We start from the raw sequence: 20,474 nt of genomic DNA, 5'->3' as shown, positions 1-20,474 counted from the left end.
CTAGAAAAATGCGTGTACAATGCAAATACTTGCCCTATGTTTGTAGGGTGTTCAAATAACTCCAGATGCTCTGAGAGCACTGAACTCCAGGCAGAGAGACTCTTTACTAGAAATAGGTGGAGAAGCTATCAATGGCCAGACTTCTAAGCTAGTGATGTGCCAGGCTTTCCTGTGACTTGGAAAAGATGTACCTGTTGCATTTCCATTTTGTCCTCCTGTACCAAGGAGTGATGAGAGCATCCCTTACTGAGTTCACAGGGATGTTATGAATATCCTTAGGCTCCAAAGTTACTGGTAATAGGAATTAAGCTGAATAGAAACAGGACCCATTTTTAAATCCTTGGAAGTACTTTTATTCTGGGTTTGATTACTGGATATGCAGCTTGCATTTCAGAAATACCTTGTGCTCCTCAAGTTAGTCAATGTTTTAGATCATTCATGTGGTTTTCTCTTCCTTTAGGTCTCAGGCTGCAATTTGGCAAGTGGGTTGCCCAATTAATTTGTAGAGCTTCATTTATTATATTTTGTGAATATTTTCATTAAGCTGCTTACAAGAAATGGTGTTCCTTTATATTACAGAAAGACTGTGATTTGGAAAGAGCCCCTGATGAGAAACTGGGTGAAAATCAGCACTTTGATTTATCCAGTGGGCCCAAAAGCCTTCCATGGACCAGGAAGCTCTATGAATTCTACAGTGCTCCCATCGTCAAGTTTTGGTTTTATACGGTTGGTCTCATTGCAACAATATATTTAGTGTTAAAGTTGATTAATGCTAATGCTAATGTTGATAATGATATGTCTGGCTTGCTAGTTTGTGATAAAAATATAGACGGGTGATAAAAAAGAGCGAAGGGATGACCATAAAGGGAGGAAAGAAAACTGGAAGAAGGTCAGGAAAGGTTGAGTGGGGCCAGCTTACCTTGGAAATTTGACAACAAACATTTCCTTTTCTGGAGTGCTTAGAGTCAGCATAGCTGCCACTGAGCATTTGAAGGTTTGTAGAACAATAAAATTAACAGCAATGTTTGTAGGATTATGTGATAGGTGAATGTATTCTTTTCCCAACTTGGGCAAGAAAATCAGTAGTCAAATCCATTTTTTCTTTGTGGGAATAATATATAGATAAAAAATGCAAATGTTTGTTTTTTTTTTGTTCTTTTCCCAACTTGGGCAAGAAAATCAGTAGTCAAATCCATTTTTTCTTTGTGGGAATAATATATAGAAAAATGCAAATGTTTGATTTTTTTTGTCTTCAATATCATAAATGTATAGAGGACAATATATATGTATGGATAGAAATACAAAGAAAGCATGAACTGTACTGTAAGTATATTGAGTGCTTTGCATATTTGTTTATTAGCATTTATTTTTAATGCATATTTTTACTTAGATTTCTAATAACCAAAATTTTGTATTTCTAAAACATTCGAAATGTAACTTTTATTTTTCTAAATACATTATGTTTAAAAACATTTCCTTGGTCAACCACAGCTTTATTCTATACACTTATCAAGTTAGTATATAGCGCTGAATGAATTTTATCTATTTCCAAAAATTAAATCTCTTTTCAAGTTAGGAAATTTCACCACATTTGTGAATATGCAACAAAATATCCAAGAGATTGACAGAGGCTCTGAGGGAATTTTAAATGTAGTCACATCATTGAGAAAGAGGATTCAAGTCTCTCACCTTAGAAATGTCTAGCTCAGAGGCTTCTAGAAGTAAAGCTAAGCAATAGAATAGAACCAGCCAGATCTGCCCACTATATCAGATAGTGAGGAAGTGGTGTCTTGCTACAAATATTTTTATGAAAAAGTTAAAGTTCAATTATTTTTCTATCAAATTTTTAAGAACTGGAAAGAAGGGATCAGTAGGTATTGTAGGTACCAGACTCTCACATGATCTATTGTGGTTTGAGGGACATAACTGGTCACTTGAAACTCATGCCAGGTGCATTTGTATGCATGCCCAAAATCCCAAGAGGAGAAAGGAGACGGCATGGTGGCATGGCCAACTTCTTTGTGGTGTGATTTCTCACTTTCTGTCTTGCTTTCTTTCTGAATTCTTTGGTTGCATGTAGCCATTGGACTAATATGCAAATAGTCTCAGAATATCTAGTCAGTCGTTCTTAAATCGAAAACCTTGTGCTACTTTCTCAAGTTGAATGTCTATTTATTAAATATGTTTTTAGTTTTTTGTTTATAAATATGTCATATTCACACATTCATACTGCCATACATTGTATCTGTTAGAAGGGAAGCACTGTGGTCGAATATAACATAAGGTCCAGATTGTTAAGTAGAACTTAAAGACATAGCACCCAGTACTTGAGGTGGGGCAGGAAGCAAAGAGTATCGCATGTAGATGCTGCCCCTGAGCTGCTTATGATTGGGTAGGGAGGCTCTGTACGTAAATGGTTCGAAGATAAGGTGGAGAATAATGAAATATAAAAATGAAATAAATGCAGACAAATGAACTAATATATACCTCAGAGTAAACGTTAAGGAGCCAATTTTCTGGTCACCATGAAGCTTATGACAAAAATGTAAAAGAAAAAAAAAAGACTCCTTAATAGAATAAATTTATTTAAATTATTTCCCTAAGGAGTCATTATTAAAAATTTTCAGACTTTCAGACATAGATGAAGAGAAATATAGAAGTATAGAATTAATGAAATTTACCTTAACTTTCTTACATGCTTCTCTTCTAATGTCCCTTATCACAGAGGCAGTAATACCCATTATGACTGTCCCAAAGACCACCTATTGTAAATAATGTCAATCTTGTGTAGTCAGAGATAGTTTAAGCCATTCTTTATGTTATCTGTCCACAAATAGACTTAGAAGGAGTCTTATCAAGTTATGTAGAGTTCAAAATACATGAGAAATGGGGATCAAGGTTAAAGTAATAGGATTCATATGAAAATGAACATGCAAACGTTTTTCTCTATACCGATCTAGGATGGTTTAATGAAATTATTGATTAGTGAGTGTTGCGTGTTGTCTTAGAAGGTTTTTTTTTTTTGGAGAGAGGTTTTTGATATAGGGTACATGCGCCCTCCAGAAAGACAGAGAGTGAAAGAGAGACAGAAAGTGAGAAATTACCCCCCGCCCCCGGGGAGGTGATGGCTACATTACAATCCCTCTCCTCTCAGACAGAAAGTGAGAAATTACCCCCCCCGGGGAGGTGATGGCTACACTACAATCCCTCTCCTCTCAGGATCATGGGAACACACACACACACACACACACACACACGCCTGACGTGAGTTTAAGCCACCCGGTCTGGGTCAAACAACAGTCGACTACATGGGAGTCCAGCGACATAGCCATTACACCAACTGCTAGTCCCATCTTAGAAGTTATTTAAAAGACTGTATAATTTCATACATTGCTAGTGACAGTAAAAATTGCTAATGCCTTTCTGGTCAGTAATTTAGCAATATTTGTGGCAGTTTTAAATGTGCATACCTAGCTATTCAACTTCTGGGAATACGCCTTAAGATAAGAACACTAGATGAGATTACAAAGCTCTTAATTACTCTTTCTTTTTTCTGTGTGTGTACTATGTTTTATTTCTTTAAAGAGACTGGAAATCTAGGTATAACATACAGTTAGAGTCCCTGCTGCAGTGCCTTGAAAAAGATGACAGTGCAGCTGTGCATATATGCGTGCATACGTGCCCCAGACCTGGTGGCTGTCTTTCTCACTTTCTCTCTCTCTCATGAATGCATGTGCCCTATAGCAAATCCAAATAAATAACTAAATAAAATTAAATAAATAATTATTTAAAAAAATATACAGTTAGTAATTAAACATTTACTGAATGTCTACCATGTCTTAGGCAGGCAGAATTTTAAAGATAAAAATACCAACAGAGTCCTTAATTACAAGGGCTTATTAATGAGAATCTTTTAATCCCAACATAAAATAGAGCTCCCAGAAGTCGAAAATGCCACAGGTCATTGTATTTGAAATGCATGTATTCTGACCCTGGTTATCTGACAGACATGGCACACTCGTCTACATTTAAAATGGAGGGAAGCCTCATGATCCCTGCTTGGCTTGCTGTGAGCCTGACGTTGTCTGTGCTGCAATGTGCAGGGAATTCTGGAAGTTCTGGTCAGTAGCCAACAGGGTGAGATCGTGTCTCCTCCCATGCAGCTGAGGACAGTGATTTTCATTCCTGTCACTAAGTCCTGGACTTGGAAACCGGGGACCCCCGTGCTTTCCTCGATAGAAGGCATTAGTCATCAGAAGGTGACCCACTTGTACTTTCATGTTGCCATGTTGAACGTCGTGCCTGTGCTTCTGCTTGGCTCCGTTTGCATCTGCTTGGCGTCCTCGTGATGATTCTCGCTGACGTCCGGGTATGTGTGTCCCCCTCACAGATGACGTACTTGGCGTTCCTCATGCTGTTCACGTACACTGTGTTGGTGGAGATGCAGCCCCAGCCCAGCGTGCAAGAATGGCTTGTTATCATTTACATCTTCACCAATGCCATGGAGAAAGTCAGGGAGGTGAGTTGTCTCTCCTGCGGTGTCTCCCACATGCCTCTGCTGCAGGTGTTCAGCTCTGGTGGTGAAAATGGGTACATCAAAGGGGGAGAGGAGACAGGAAATGCCCATTCTGATTTCCATGCAACGAAAAGGTTATATGGGGGGGGGGGAATTTCTGATTTCAGTCCCTTATCCTTGTCAAATATTGGGTCATTGGAAATGTCATCATGTATTTTTCTATACGAAAATACGTGTGTTTACCAATCAATTTGGTACCTCTGCAGTTTTTAAAAATTTTATAGCATAACTTCTATATTATCAGTTTTATCTCACAGTATGGCTCATAAATGGATACAGTTGTATAATAGATAAGCAATACATTCATAGCTTTTGAAAGACCTACTAAACATCTTGGAAAATTGAAACTGAAAATCCCTTTAGGACAGATAGTCCAAGAAGCAAAACAAAACAAAACATTTTCATTTCTAGCTTATGATAAATCACTTTTAAAGAAGAATCAACATTGCTAAGCAGTTATAACTGCAGTCACAAGTAGTTATGACTTAGGCTGTTTTAGATGATAGGGCATTGGCGTCTCTATTTCTGCATTTACACACATTTCGTTCTGAGGGATACAAGACCAACATTACATACGAGGTAAATGTGTTTGTGGTAAGTATACCTATATTGCCGGCCAGTAACTGTGTGGAGTTTATAGATTATAGAAAAGAATTTGGGAGAAAAATGTTATCTGGGCCAGCAGGTGGTGCAGAATTTAAGATCTGGATTCCACAGGGTCGACTGAGAAGCTCAAATCCTAGAATCAGCTGCTTGAAAACCATGCCAGGTGCATGTGCATGTGCACTAAAAATCCGTAGAGGAGAATGGAGAAGGGATTGCAGCACGGCCCCCCACCCCCCTGTTCCCTGCCCCACCAAGGGGTGATTTCTCTTTCTTTCTTCCTCTCTCTGACAAATGTATGTGCTTTGTAGTAAAACTTAAAGAAAAAAAGTTATCTGTGCTCTACTATCTTTTATGCTTCAAGAAAAAAGTGTTCCTCTTTCAGTTTGTCTAATATGGTGCTTTAGGGACAATTCCTTTTAAAAGTGAGCTCCAGCATAGCATATTGGGTAGTTAACAACTCACTAACTAGAGGTGGGGGGACTAGGTTTCTATCCAGCGTTGTTCATTCTGCCGTACTTCATGAAATGGAATTATAAGTATGCAGCTCCGTGGCAATACTGAGTTTCAAAATGTCTTGAGATTTTTTTCATGTAAATTCATGGTTAATGAAAGCTAGAAAAAGTACTTTTATTAATTTTTTTTTTTTTACTTCTAGTTAGGTTTTCAAGTGATTGTCTAACATGAACAGTGGCATTAAAATATGTTTATGGGATTGTGTAAGTAACTCATTACTTAGGAGAGTTTAAGTATCTAAAATTCCTGTGTGATTTAAGATTTGACAGGAGTCATGTTACTCTTAAAGAAGCAGTTAACGTACCTGAGAAGATGGTATTGATGGGATTCTTGGGCTGGACACCATTCTTTGAGTTTCACACTTTTTTTCTTTTCTTAGGTTTGTATTTCAGAACCTGAGAAGTTTTCTCAAAAGGTGAAGTTATGGATTAGTGAGTACTGGAACCTAATGGAAACTGTGGCTATTGGGCTGTTTTTGGTTGGTTTTGGCCTTCGGTGGGGTGACCCTCCTTTTCATACTGCGGGAAGACTGATCTACTGCTTAGACATCATATTCTGGTACTCACGGCTCCTGGACTTCTTTGCTGTGAATCAACACGCAGGTCCCTATGTCACCATGCTTGCAAAAATTGTGAGTCCAGGCTGGTTTAATAGTCTAGTCTTCCTTTTAGTGTTGTATCCAATGTCATGGTTCACATCGCTACTTTGAATTATGCAATTATTTATAGACCACCGAGAGCAAGATCATTTCATCTCCACTTTCCATAGAACCACAAGCTCATATTTAACAAATGTCCTTGGATAGTATATTGGGTGTTAATCAGAATCCTCACTTTACCTTGTTGATTAGGGTCAGATAATGTGGGATTGGGTCAAATTTGTCTCTGAGCACAGTAACTTCTGAGGGCCCGGTTTGTGTCAGGTTACCATCAATATTTTCTGTTAAAAAACACATAATATATATAATATGTGTATATTATATATAATACATAGCAAAAAAAATCACTGACTTTTTCTGTTCTATCACACCCTTAAATAATGCTAATGGGCCACATGTGGTTTGAGGTACTTTGTGTATGTTAACTCATTGATTCTTCATAGCACTTTTATGAGGTAGGTTGTATTTTTATCCACATCTTACATACAGGGAAATGGAGGGTAAGTGGAGCCGTAATAAGAGTGGGCCACCTGGCTTCAGCCTGTCATCCTAACTTGCTGTCAGTTGTGTGCCAGCTTTATCCATCTGGCTTTTTGCAAGGAAACCAACCTGTAGGAAGATCAGCCCTCTAGGAAGTGCAGTACCTCAAGGTCATTGTAGACTTTTCTTCTAGAATACTGACTAATGGGGAAGGGGCAAATTTTGGAGAATGAAGAATGATGTTGAAACAGGACTCCGAAGACCGATTTTTTTCTTACTTTACTCTTTTCTCTTAGACCAGAAATGTGTTCTCTGGGGTTGATGACATTGGTGCTTGTTATACAGGCTACGCTGAGATGCTGAGGCGACCAGTATATCTCAGTGACTCAGTGCAAGGTTGTATCTCCCTGATGTAAGGTTTTATGAGTGTTCAGGGGACTTATCTCTCCATTTTGACTCAGTCAGCCAGATTTTTCACGTCATAAACCTGTCAACATGTGGCTACTACTGTCTCCTACTACAGGGAATGAGAAGGATATAGAAAGTCCAACAGCTTTTAGTTGCTTTTGTCAGGAGGTGACCCCAGTCACTATCACTCCACAGCCCATTGGCAACAGTAGATTGCATGTCACAGCCTAATGAAAGTGAGGATAAGAAAGGCAGAGACGCTCATGGAATCCTGATAGAAATTTTAGTGACTACTAACTGACTCTGCTATAGTGAACAAATGGGTTGAGTTGATGTACATTTAATAAGTGAATTGAAACTGGTCTGACCAATTTCATAGTCTCTAATCAGTTCCTGAAGAGAATTCTGAGCATAAGGAGCCATTGGACTAATTTGAATACATATTGTTTTACTTTTTTCTTTTTCTGATCCAACTTCTAGTATAATTGGGGAAAAGTTGGAAATTAGTTAATCAGGTTGTGTTCACATTTGATTACTGATCAAAAAAAGAAGCACAGATTCTTACTCTCAATGCTTTTGTGTTTCATAGACCAGGCTGATTTGAAACATACTCTGTGCAGATGGAAGAGTTTAGAAAAAGCATTCAGTTATTTCTGAACTAGGGTGTATATGTCAATGTCCAGTCTTCTTATTGGCAGGTATAATTAAAATGACTGCTAGTGTTGGCTTTGTTTTGCATTTTAATTCTGTGGTAAATTCTGGTGGTCTGTGTTATCTTGTAGGCAGCAAACATTTTCTATCTCGTGATCGTGATGGCCATAGTCCTGCTGAGCTTTGGAGTGGCACGCAAGGCCATCCTTTCACCAGAGGAGCCTCCCTCTTGGAGCCTTGTTCGAGATGCTGTATTTCGACCATACTGGATGATTTATGGAGAAGTCTTTGCTGAAGAAATCGATGGTAAGTATGGGATTTTGCTATCATGCAGAAATTGAACATTTGTTTTAAAAAAGATCTGGAAAACAACCATCCAAATGATAAAAATATATAGTATTTGTGATTTTTTTTGCAAATTTAAAGTACGTTAAATGTTTGTCTAGAGTCAATGGGACCATGACTCATCTTACTTCTTATTCTTTGAAATTCTTTATTTGTAGTTTGTGAAAGCAAACCATCTTGCCCTCCGGGTTCTTTCCTTACTCCGTTCCTGCAAGCTGTCTACCTCTTCATACAGTGTATCATCATGGTGAACCTGTTGATTGCTGTCTTCGAGTAGGTTATTTTGTTTAAATAAAAAATGGGGGAAGCTGTATTGAGTAAACTCACATGCATATTCAGTACATGACCTCTGGTTTTATGTATTCTATGTTTCATTACTATGGTTTTAAAATATGGGTATGAAACTACTCATAGGAAGAAAGCAGTACATAGGAAATAATAAAATAGTTAATAGAAAATATAATAAAAGCACAGGTCAGTTCTCGGCTTATAGTTAAGGTAGCTGGATTCCATATGGCCAACTGCATGACTCAAGTCCTGGACCCAGTGGCTTGAGAAACACAGTGAATGCATGTGCATGCATGCCCAAAAAATCCTGAAAGGAGGGAAAAATGAAGAAGGGATTAGGGTGTGACCAATCCCTGTGAGGAGTGCTTTCTCACTTTCCCTCTGTGTCTCTCTGACAAGCACACATGGTTTCTAGCCCCACCCCCCCAAAAAAAGGTAAAATAAAGGAAGATCATGAGTTGTAATTAAGCAGTAAGTGAGAATCATGAATAAATAACAGTTAATGGAGTTAAAACTTGGCAAAAGAGTTCTTGATACACGTTCTTAACTTGGCTCCTAGTATATCCCACCTCTTTTCTTCTTTCTCACTTCTTCTCAGTCTCCTTTTGTAGATCATCTTCTTTCTCCCCAGCTGTTCTTCTGATCTCATTTAGTTTTCTGTATGTCCTGACAATGTCAAATGTCAGTTGATATCTCCAAGCCCAGCTTGCTTTCTTAAACTCCAATCAGTAGATCCAACAGCCCCTTCTATCCTAGACAGAAGTATAACAGAATTTGAAAATTCAAGATGTTCAAACTCTTGATCTCCGTTTCCCCACATATTTTTCTTCTACTTGGAGTCTCTCCCAAATCTACAAGGAAGAATATGAGTTCCTGGGACTAGCCGTTGGCATAATGGCTTTATTGCTAGACTCCCATTTAGTCGACCTTGGTTCGAGTCCTAGACCTGGTGGCTTAAACTCATGGGGGACGCGTTTGCATACATGCCCAAGATTCTGAGAGGAGCGTAGAGGAGAAGGGATTGTAGCATGGCCATCCCCCCTGGGGGGGTGATTTCTCGCTTTCTGTCTCTCTGTCTCTCTCTGTCTTTTTGGTGAACACTTGCTCCCTATAGCAAAAACCCTCTCCAAAAAGAAAAAAATAAATAAAGGAATATGAGTTTCTGTTGAAGCTACATCTTTTTAGCTGTTTAGATCAAGATCTCTGAAATCTTAATGTCTCTCGTACCCCCATCTCTAAACTGCCAGGAACTCCCGTTGGCTGAGTGAACAGATCATTAGTTCCATCACCTCTCACTACCGCACCGTCAAAGAGAGCCTCCACCCTCCTCATTTACTTCTCTGCTTCTGTCTTTGGTTTCTGTATTCTGTTTGCAACACAGCAGGCCAGGTGACCCTTTAAAACATGTAGCAGATGATATTACTCCTCCTCTTTGAACCCTTCAGTTTCCCTCTGGGTGAACTTCTATAAAAGTCTGCATGGCCTCATGTGATCTGGCTTCCCTGCAACTTCTTAAGTCACTCACCATGCTGCTCTTCCTCTAAGTTAATCTCTGCAAACACACTGACCTCCCCCAGCTTGTAAAACAACATGGTGCTTTGTTTACAATTGCTGTTCCCTCTGCTTGGAATGCTCTCCCCTCAGAGATGCATGGCTCATTCCCTCACCTGATGCTAGTCTTTGTCTAATCTCCCCTTTAAATAGCTAGAACTTGGCTGTTATAGTTACAAGTACAACTCGCTGGCTTCTGCCATCTCCTGGGTATACCTGGTCCTCCTTAGTGTTCTTCATTTATACCTACTTTTGGGCCAGCCTTGTAGTACAGCAGTTAAGCACTGGGCATAGGGTGCTGGATAACACATAGCCAGCAGTGGTTCAAATCCCACCCAGGCCAGTAGTGTGCAGAACATACAGGGCATACATGTGTGTGCACCTCAGATCCTGAGGGATGGAGAGATGTGGGAGAACGGGTTGTGGTGTGACCACACCCCATTGGGGGGTGTTTTCTTTTTGTCTCTGGCAACCATGTGTGCCCTCTGGCAATTAAAAATAAATAGATTGGGGCCAGCAGGTAGTGTGGTGGTTAAGGTACTGGACTCCCAATGATTTGAGTCCAGGAGTCAGCGGCTTAAAAATCACATTGGATGCATGTGTGTGTGTGCTCAAAATCCTGAAAGAAGAATGGAGGAGAAAAGACTGCAGTATGGTCAGTTTCTCTCTTTCTGTCTCCAATGACATTAGGAAGATATCTTCATAAGGTTGATGATACAGGGAAAGATTAAAGATCTTTACCATGAAGGATGAATCATGAACTAAAAAAGAGCTTTGTATGTGAGAAGAGATTGTTACTCAAGAATAGTGTTGAGTGCCAGAGGGTTTCTGTTCATTGCAATAAAAATGTTTGCATTTTGTTTTCTCTGATTTTAGCTTCTGCCTTTTGCTTATTTTTATGATTAGCATATTTTATTGTAGAAGACGATTAATGTATTTTTTGGTTGAAGAAGAATTACAGTGTATATATATACATATGTATATATATACACACACACACACACACACACACATATATATATATATTTTTTTTTAATTTGTCAGATGTTCCTCTGTGCTTGCCTGGGAGAGAGAGAGAGAGAGACAGTGAGAAAGCATGTGCCACAAGGGAACACACCAAAATTCCTTTCCTCCCTCTCTTCTTCCTTTTGGGATTTTTGGGCACACATACACACATGGGCCTGGCATGTTTTCCAAGCCACCAAGTCCAAGATTTGAACTATGTTGGCCAGGTGGGATCCAGTTGCCTTAACCACCAGGTCACAGGCTGGCCTGGATATTATTTCTATTGGCTAACTGTTGGTAGTGCCAAGAAAAAGAATCTAGCTGCTGTGCTTCAAGATTCTATATTAAAACATTGTCCTTCTCTTCCTACACCTTACAGCACTGTTTTCAAAGATGTGAAATCCATTTCAAATAAACTGTGGAAATACAACCGCTATCGCTACATCATGCCCTACCATGAGAAGCCATGGCTGCCACCCCCTGTCATCCTACTGAGCTACCTGGGACTCCTGCTTCGCTGCCTTTACCATTGTCGAACTCCGAATGACCAGGAAGAGGGTGATGTTGGATTAAGTAAGTTTTAACCGGTTAGGCAGCAAGAAGAGAGTAAAGCATGGAGACCCAAGGTGAAGACATATAGGCATTGAAAATTCAGAGTGCAGGATAAAAAGCATCGGGATTTAGTTGACTACAGAATGTCAGCTGATGTCCTAGACCTAAGTAAATGTGTCGACCTCTTAAGTGATCTGTGCCTTTTGCAAAGATTAGTTGATATTTTGAAAGAAAGTAGGCACAAAATCTTCACTTAATGTATTAATCCAATCAGAGTCATGGTTCTCTCGTTCTCGATTCTACTGAGTACAAAGCTGATTCCGAAAGGAACGTTTCTCACTTTTAAGAATGTGAACTTAGGATGCAAAAATATGGGAAAATGGATTCTCACTCTGGTTTTTCTTATAAATGTTAAGTCTACGTATTTGGAGGTTTTCCTGGTTTGTCTGGTATAGCTGAATCTTGACTACATGATATGACTGTCACTACTTGTCCTATGAGAATGTTGTTTATAGCTGTTTTACACCTCTTAGTTTAAAAGAATATTTTTTAGAGAGAGACTTTTGTTATAGAGTGTGTGCACTCATCTAAAAGCCAGAGAGACGGAAAGTGAGTAATCACTCCCCATGGGGGATGACCGTGCTATAGTCCCTTCTTCTATCTCAGGATTTTGAGCACACATGCACTCTCACCCAACATGAGTTTCAAGACCTCTCCAGGTCTGGGACTTGAACCATGGTCAGTCATGTGAGAGTCTAGCACCTTAACCACTATGCTAGCTTCTGGCCACTCTTTGGTAGTTTTTATCAAGCAATTCCATAATTGGTACAAGGCCCATTTCTAGATAACTCCTAAATATACAGGAAGTAGGTGGCATAAATACACAATTCTTTATCTACATTTCTACATCCAAAATGCCTCTGAAAACTGATTCCTTTTTCTTTAAAAATTGGGCCAAGACTCATTTTGCTGGAAGAGGCTCAGAAGAAGGAATTGATGTAGGCCGTTTATTCTTTTTATCCCTTGTAGTGTAAATATTCTTCAGTTTTGGTGCAAAAATGTATTTGATTTCAGGGCCTGCTCTATCTCAGCTACAGATTTCACTTCACTTATGGTTCATGTACTGCATTACCTCTCTAAAACTAGAAAAGACAAACGATGAGTTCTAAAATGCTCCTAATTCTGAGAGTTCTTGATAAGGAGCGGAGGACTACTTATACCCTTAGAGGACAGGCCATCATCCCCTCTGTATGTTCTTATGGGTTGGGTTAGACAGGGTACTATGCTTCTGCTTGTGGTGGCCAGATCTGTGAAGTGTTTATTCTCCTTTTGAGTAACTTTGAAGATTATTTTTTTCTTTCTCATTTCTTCCCTGTAAGAGACTCAGCCTTCTTATGGAAGCCAAAGCACAACTGAAGTTACCTTGAAGGCTTATGATTATACTGTAAAATCTAGGCTTCTAATACAGAGCCATTCTACGCATTGGCTGTAGAATTATTGCAACCTGCAGTGGAATAAGAACCACTTGAGAGATTCTGAAATTTACTAAGATTTACCCAGACCTCCTCATACCATATGGCAGAAACTTTCCTAGGGTCCCCCTGGTCTAGGCTTGGGATGATTCTATATAAAGCCCAAGTAAGTTTTGGTGGGTGGAGGTGAATTCACCCTGAGCTCTGGAACATTCTTGAATTTTCATGATATTGCTTCCAGTTGTTTAGAGTAAGGATAAAGGTATTTATACATGGGAGCTCAGCCATGGTGGCATGGTCATAAGCTGTTGCTTGGAAGCTGGGACCATATGGGAGGCTTGGGTTTGATTCCTGGCCCAATGTGAACAGGCCAGGTATGGGGGCATAGCCTGTAGTCCTAGCTAACTGGAAGGCTGAGGTAGGAAGATCAGGACATGGTGAGACCCTGTCAAATCTTTTTCTCACCCTTCTTCTTTCCCCTCCCTTTTCACTTCATGTCTCAACAACTAAAAAATAAATAAATAAATTTACACATGGTGCAACAGTGCCACCTGGTAGACAGTTACAGGAAGGTTCCATATACTGCAAATGGCACCTGCACCTGGAACTGCTTTTTGGAGAGTTTACTCTCAGGGGTCCACAGAAGGGGTCCATGTCATGGCGAGTGTAAAAGTTCTTGCTCATAGGAGACTCTTTTGTGCAGACAGACATTTGAGGTGGGTGGGGGTGGGAGAGACTGGATTGTTTTCAACATCTGAAAGATTTTACCACATTAGATAAATCAGAGAACATTAAGTGCTTGCATTGTGAACAGTTTATGGCAAATTGGAACCCATGGCCAGCCATGCTATTTCAACAACTGTGGTATAAATATTACTTTCTCTTAGCCACGTTTTTTTCTATTTAAAATCAATATTTTTTGTTCTTCATTTCATTGGAAAATAATGAAACATTTGCATTTGCACTCCGATTTTATACTTTTAGCACCATCATTTCATTTTTACATTTCCCAGCTATTAGAGACTTGCTCAAAAATCTGTTATTATTTTTTCAATTAAGAGTGAGAACCAGGATGGTAGACCTGATGTGAATGCTAAAGTTTGAAAAAGAATTGCCTTGGCTTCATAGTGTCACGAAACGATGTGTCTTTAGGTTTTTTTTCTTTATTTATTATGGAGTGTGTGCATGTGCATGAGAGAGACGGGGAGAGGGAGCGAGGGAAGCAACCTCCATAGAGTCTGGTCATGTGTGATTCCCCTTCCTCCAGTCCTCCAGTTCCTTGGAGTCTGTGCATTCACACACGTGCCCACAGTGTTTCAGGGACTGAGCTAAGGATTCGAACTGTGGATACCTTATGGGATCTGCCTTCTCATGAGGGGCGCATTCCCACTGCACCATGGCGCCGACCCTGATGTGTGTGTTAATGAGTTAATTATACTGGTGTCTGGGACGATACACAGCCTTGTTTGGTAATTGATTGGTAATGTCTCTCCTTGCAGTAGAAGGACTCAGTATATATGAACTCAGTGATAAGAAGACAATACTTTGTTGTACTTATTGGATTAATTTCAATCAATTTAGCTTTCTTCTAATCTTGGTTTTAACCTGTAAGTTACTTACTGTTATTTCAGTGGCTAAAATAATTGGCAGTGGCCAAGCTTGGTGGTGCAGTCAGTGGCAAACAGATTTGCAGTTATGGAAGAGGCATGGCTGACCACGGGTTCCAATTTGCAAGTTGGCCTGAAAATGGACAGGGTACATGTGCATGCGCCCAAGATCCTGAGGAGCTGGAGGACTGGGGAAGGGGGTTTCTGAGGCAAGACTGTCAAGGGTGTGTCTCGTTCTCTCTGTCTCTTTCTCATATTCACGTACATACTCTATCAGGAATAAAACATTAAACTTTGAAAATAAAAACATAAAAGTACTGGCAAAGAGAAAAAGATGGCAGATTCTTTCCCCATTTGCATATAAATATAGTGAACTTTTGTGACTATGTGAAGACATTCTAACCTATGAAAATATTGATAAGAACCTCTTTGTTCTATATGAGTTGTTCTCAAAACACAAGTAGGAGTGATCCAGACTGGCGTTTCCCATACTTTCTGCGTTCTACTTCTCCATTAATATTGGGAATACGGTGGGATGGGAGGCAACCTTTGATCGCCCAAGCTAGTTTATCCTTTCCAAAGTCAGTGGAAGAGCCACTGCTTATGACCCATATCAGCTTCTTATTGATGGTGGATAACGACTCTTTATGTACCATCCTTATTCCCATAGAACTCTACCTGAGTAAGGAAGATCTGAAAAAACTTCATGATTTTGAAGAGCAGTGTGTGGAAAAATACTTCCATGAGAAGATGGAAGGTCTGAACTGTAGTTTTGAGGAACAAATCAGAGTGACATCAGAAAGGTAAAATATATAAATATATATTGTTTCCCTTCCCAAACTGCTACCAAAACCTGATTCTACTAGAATCCCTTGGAAAGGTTCACTCTCCAATCCCAGAGGTCTGGGTTCTCTAAAATTTGAAGGTTTTCAGTGTATATTTATTGAGCATCTAGTGTGTCTGGTCTTTCTTTTAGTTTCTAGGCGTAAAGAATGAATAGGAGATCAGAGTCCCTGTCCTCATAGGATTTACATTCGTGTGTGTGTGTGCATGTGTGTGTGTGTATGTAGGGCATCGAGGATGGACAGGATGGAGAACAAGAAATAAGCAACAAAATGCATAAAAGAAATATGGCATTTAGTATTAGGCATAAGAGAGCTATAAGAAAAATAACATAGTGCAAGGGCAAAGGAAATGATGGTGGTGTGAGACCCAGATGAGTTGCAGTTTGGGTAGGACTGTTTTGAGTAGCCTGGTCTGGGGAGGTTGCTCCAGGGTCTAAAGGAGAGGAGGCTAAAGGAAGTGAGAGGGGAGTGGGCCAGACAGGGCATCTGATGGAATAGCACACCTAGCAGAAGAAATAGCTCTCACCTTTTAATACTGTCACAATGGTAACTCAATTTCAGCATGAGTCTTGGAGAAGGCACTCAAACTGTAGCAGATGAGGAGTCGTGGAGTTCTCAGGCACTTGACCAGCTGTGTAGTAGAGTTGGAGGCTGCTGCATGCAAGTGGGTGAAGAGAGAACAGAGACATGGAGATAATTGCAGTCAGGTTTAGTGAGTAGTTTTCTATGAAGGAAGGTGAGATGGGATATAGGAACATTGTGAGAACCTTGTTTCATGTGGAGATAAAATAAATGTTTATAGTCCTAGAAATGATCCAGCAGCAAGGAGTGAACTGTAGAAGCAGGAGGGAGAAGACCATTTGCTGAAGTGAAGTCCTTGAGAAGCCAGTTTAATGGTGGGTCTGGGCTTTCCTTCCAAGCACAGGAACAGGAGGGAATAGGGTCAGGGTATATGAGGATGCAGATAAGGTGGTAGGCACACACTTGTTTTTTGTTTGTTTTTCCATGGAGCACATGAGTGCACCAGAGAGAGACATAGTGAGAGGGAAAAGGAGAAATTCTCCTCCCCCACCCCAGGGGGGATGGCCATCCCATAATTCCTTCTTCTCTCTTCTCCTCCTGGGAATTTAGGAATGCATGCACACATCCTCAGTGTGATTTTCAAGCTTGAAATGAACTTTAACCATGGTTGGTCATGTGGGAACCCAGCACCTTAACCACTAGGCTGCTTGCTGGCCCTGGGCACATATTTCTTTAGGTGGATTCGTCAGCTGAAGCTGTGGGTTTGTGTGATCTGGGGGAAGCAGGCCATGCAGAAGTTTGAGGAAAAGGCAGAAGATGTGTTGGAGAAAGTGAACATATTAGGAAACTGTAGTGGGATCAAAGCTACCGTGGACAGGGACCAGCAGTTGGCACAATGGCTATGTTGCTGGACTCCCACACGGTCGACTGTGGTTCGTGTCCCGGACCTGGTGGCTTAAAACTCATGCTGGGCGTGTGTGTGTGCGTGCCCAAGATCCCAAGAGGAGAATGGAGGAGAAGGGATAGCGGCATGGCCATCCCTCCTGGGGGGTGATTTCTTGCTTTCTGTCTCTCTGTCTCTCTCTGTCTGTCTGGCGAGCACACGTGCCCTATAGCAAAAACCTCTCCAAAAAAAAAAAAAGAAAAAAAAAGAAAGCTACTGTGGACAGATTACTAATTGTGGGTGCCTGGTATTGTGATAAAACATGGAGGGCTGTGTGTGATTACATTCTTGCCCCACATGATAGCATTTTGGTCTACAACAAAGTGCACATTCAGTAGTGGTCCTGCAGAGTATAATACGCTAAACTACATAGAGCCTCTGTGCAGTAGGTCATACCATCTAGGTTTAGGTAAGTACTCGCTATGAAGTTTCTGCAACGATGAAGTTGTCTAATGATGTGCTTTTGTGTATGCTTTATTTTAACAGTGGAGTGCATGAGCGCATGCATATAAGAGAGCGAGAGGGAGAAAGAGAGAGACCCTCTACTCAATATACTGTAATCCCCTGTCTCTTGTTCTCCAGCTCTTCTGGATCCTGGCTGTCCATGTGTGTGCCCACCCTCAGGCTGACATGGATTCAAACCTGCAGTTGCCACATGGCTTCCAGTTTGGCAGGGCACTGCGTTATTGCTGTGCCACAGTGGCTGGGTCCCTGTATATACAGTTTTTAAAACACAGACTTGCTTTTTTAAGAGGAAATAAATGGATAGGCATTAAACATGTTTCTTCGGTTTTGAATATACATTTTTGAATATGCATAATTATAAAAATGTCATACCTAATTATGCATGGATTTTTTTCTGATGTCCGAATACCAGATAGATATGAATCTTAAATGTGGCTGTATTTAAAACTGAATCATGGGATGTAATGGTTACTTCGCTGGACTCCCACATAGTCAACCACAATTTGAGTCCTAGACCCGGTGACTTAAAACTCACACTGGGCTTGTGTGCGTGCATGCCCAAAATCCTAAGAGGAAAGTGGAGGAGAAGGGACTGTGGCATGGCCCTTTCCCCTGGGTGGGGACGATTTCTTACTTTCTGTCTCTCTGTCTTTCTGGTGAGTGCATGCACCCTATAGCAAAAACCTAAAAGAAAACCCTAAAAACAAAAAACAAACAAACAAACAAAAAACTGAATCACACTAAAACTTACTAAATGACTCACTATGGGCATAATTCTTATGTATATATTTCTGGACATTTCTATGGATACCATATGTGTTTATGTAACTGAATTTCAGACAAAATTTAATCTTGAGAAAGGATTTAATATCAGATAAAGATTTGTGAGTCTTCCAAAGCCTATTTACCTAATTACTGTTTCTAGGCCATGGCTTTATGAACTCCTTTGTTTTTCCCCCTTCCACACTGTTTATCCCTACACAGTGATTTTCATGGAGTCCAGTGGGTCAGCTTGGTTCTCAGTGTTTGTACAGCATATACCCATAGTAGGGGCTTGCCAGGCTGGGCTGCCATCCTACTTCTGCCACTTACTAGTCATGGGCATGTGGGAAAATGTACTGAGCCTCCTTGGGCCTCAGTTTTCTTATCTGTGAAATGGACATGAAGACAGACCTACCTCTTAGGTTGTGCAGATTAAATGAGAAAATACAGGTGATCTCGTGGCAGCGTGCTGGGAGGTAGTAAGGGTGCAATGAAAGTTATCTACTATTATGTAAAAATAGATTCCAGGGTATAGTTTATTTTGAAGAACAGATTCCCTTCTAAACCTTCAGAAAAGAGGAAATCTGGACAGGCTTCTACCCCCCAAGATAATGCACCAAGACAATGTCATGAAGAGCCTCTTAATGTGAGAAAATGTGGTAGTGAAGGAGTTCTTCCAAAAGTTCATAGAAAATTTGTATTCTGAAAAAAACTTATGCATGCTTTTAAATTTGGGGGGGGGGCATCAAAAAAAAAAAAAAAAAAAAAACCTCTTGCACTTTAGTTTCATGTGCTCCCCGTGGACTTTCTGAAGCACTGTTGTATTGACTAAGGAGGGGTTTTAGATGGTCAGCAGCTTGGACACAGTTACCTTCCAGACACTTTCCTTCAGCTACAGTGTGGATTTGACAGGTCAGAATTGGAACCAGGGAGGCGAGAGAATGGTGCAGCAGACAGATGAGTCCCATAGCCTGGCCAAGGTTAGTGAGAAAAAGGAAGAATAAGATACATTGAGAAAAGGCAGTTTGTGAAGGGGGTTCGGAGTTGGATGTGGAGCTGAGGAAGAGAAGGTATGAAAGGCATAGGGGAAGCAACGAGTTGTGGATTTGTTGAGCTAGAACTTTTCATGCCACATGGAGCTGGAGAGGCCCAGGGGGCTTTGGGTTATGAATCTGCAGCTCTGGGAGCAAGTTGGAACTGAACAAGGCAATATTCTGTCTATTGGGGGAGTCACCTGCAGGAGTCATCTGCTGCTTGTGGGTAACTACAGGTCTGACGGAGAGTGCGTAGGCCCAGGTAGCAGGAGAATGAGGAGACTTGGTGGGCTGTAGGCACACTCTAGGTGGAGCCAGCACTGAGAAATAGGTGGAGAAAGAAATGTGTGGAGAAGACTAGCAAAATCAGTCAGGAGCACAAACAGAACTAGGAGAAGGTGGTGTCATAAGCCTAGTGAGTATCTTAGGAAAAAGTGCAATGCATTTTTGTATAGAAAAACATGTCATTGCTTTTCTGACAACCCAATAGAATGAAGTAAACATTCACAAACCAGTAATTCAATGATGATAGTAACAACAAAATCTTAATCATCATATACTATGATATCTCTCTTGGACTCTTGGAATTAGTGGATTAGAAGTTAGATGGGTATATAGCTTCTGAAAAATGTGGATATATTGTGGATAAAGAATGTATATATTATACATACATCTATACATTACAAAGCTCTAATTTAACTTCCAAATGCAATCAGTTTTCTCTCTTGATGGCGTTATCTCAGTGGAACTGTTTTTACACTGTCATTCCTGTTGAGGTCATTTCTGGGGAGCTCAGGTATGGGAGGGAGGAAGATATTTCTTGAGGTAACTGAGTTTGAAAGTTTGAGGAGAAAGGGAAAGGAGATTCGGAGGACATTTGTGTTTGCTTACCTCTACAGAAGAGATCTATACCCTTCTAGGTTCAGTGAGTTGTGACCGTGGGAAGAGAATGGAGGAAGGCTGTTTTGTATCTCACGTTCCCTATTTGCAACACCAGCTTCTTTTATTGACCCCAGGAGTGTAAAGCAGCGTTTCCCTCTTTCTGTTTTATGGAGTAAGAGGATTTTAGGTATTTTCCTTTATTAAAGCATGTTTGGCTGTGCCATATTTGAGGAATGCTGTGTTTTTAAAAAAGTTTAGACACTTGGGACCAGCAGTTAGCATAATGGCTATGTCACTGGACTCCCATGT

General features: G+C 40.4%; 1 protein-coding gene across 1 annotated transcript in view; it reads left to right on the top strand.

The window, feature by feature from the left end:
- Positions 1-20,474, top strand: part of LOC102491536 (transient receptor potential cation channel subfamily M member 6) — a gene marked incomplete at its 5' end in the record, with an annotated part of 118,350 nt that overhangs the window by 61,085 nt on the left and 36,791 nt on the right. Inside the window, 7 exons of the mRNA XM_006145515.2 lie at positions 580-726; positions 4,391-4,519; positions 6,075-6,326; positions 8,024-8,198; positions 8,396-8,510; positions 11,461-11,654; positions 15,383-15,515. Of these exons, the coding sequence (XP_006145577.1) occupies positions 580-726; positions 4,391-4,519; positions 6,075-6,326; positions 8,024-8,198; positions 8,396-8,510; positions 11,461-11,654; positions 15,383-15,515 (1,145 nt within the window). The remainder of the gene's footprint in view (positions 1-579; positions 727-4,390; positions 4,520-6,074; positions 6,327-8,023; positions 8,199-8,395; positions 8,511-11,460; positions 11,655-15,382; positions 15,516-20,474) is intronic.

This window comes from Tupaia chinensis, unplaced genomic scaffold (genome assembly GCF_000334495.1).
Source record: "Tupaia chinensis unplaced genomic scaffold, TupChi_1.0 Scaffold000147_1, whole genome shotgun sequence".
Taxonomy (NCBI): Eukaryota; Metazoa; Chordata; class Mammalia; order Scandentia; family Tupaiidae; genus Tupaia; species Tupaia belangeri.
This window is presented reverse-complemented; position numbering and strand designations above follow the sequence as displayed.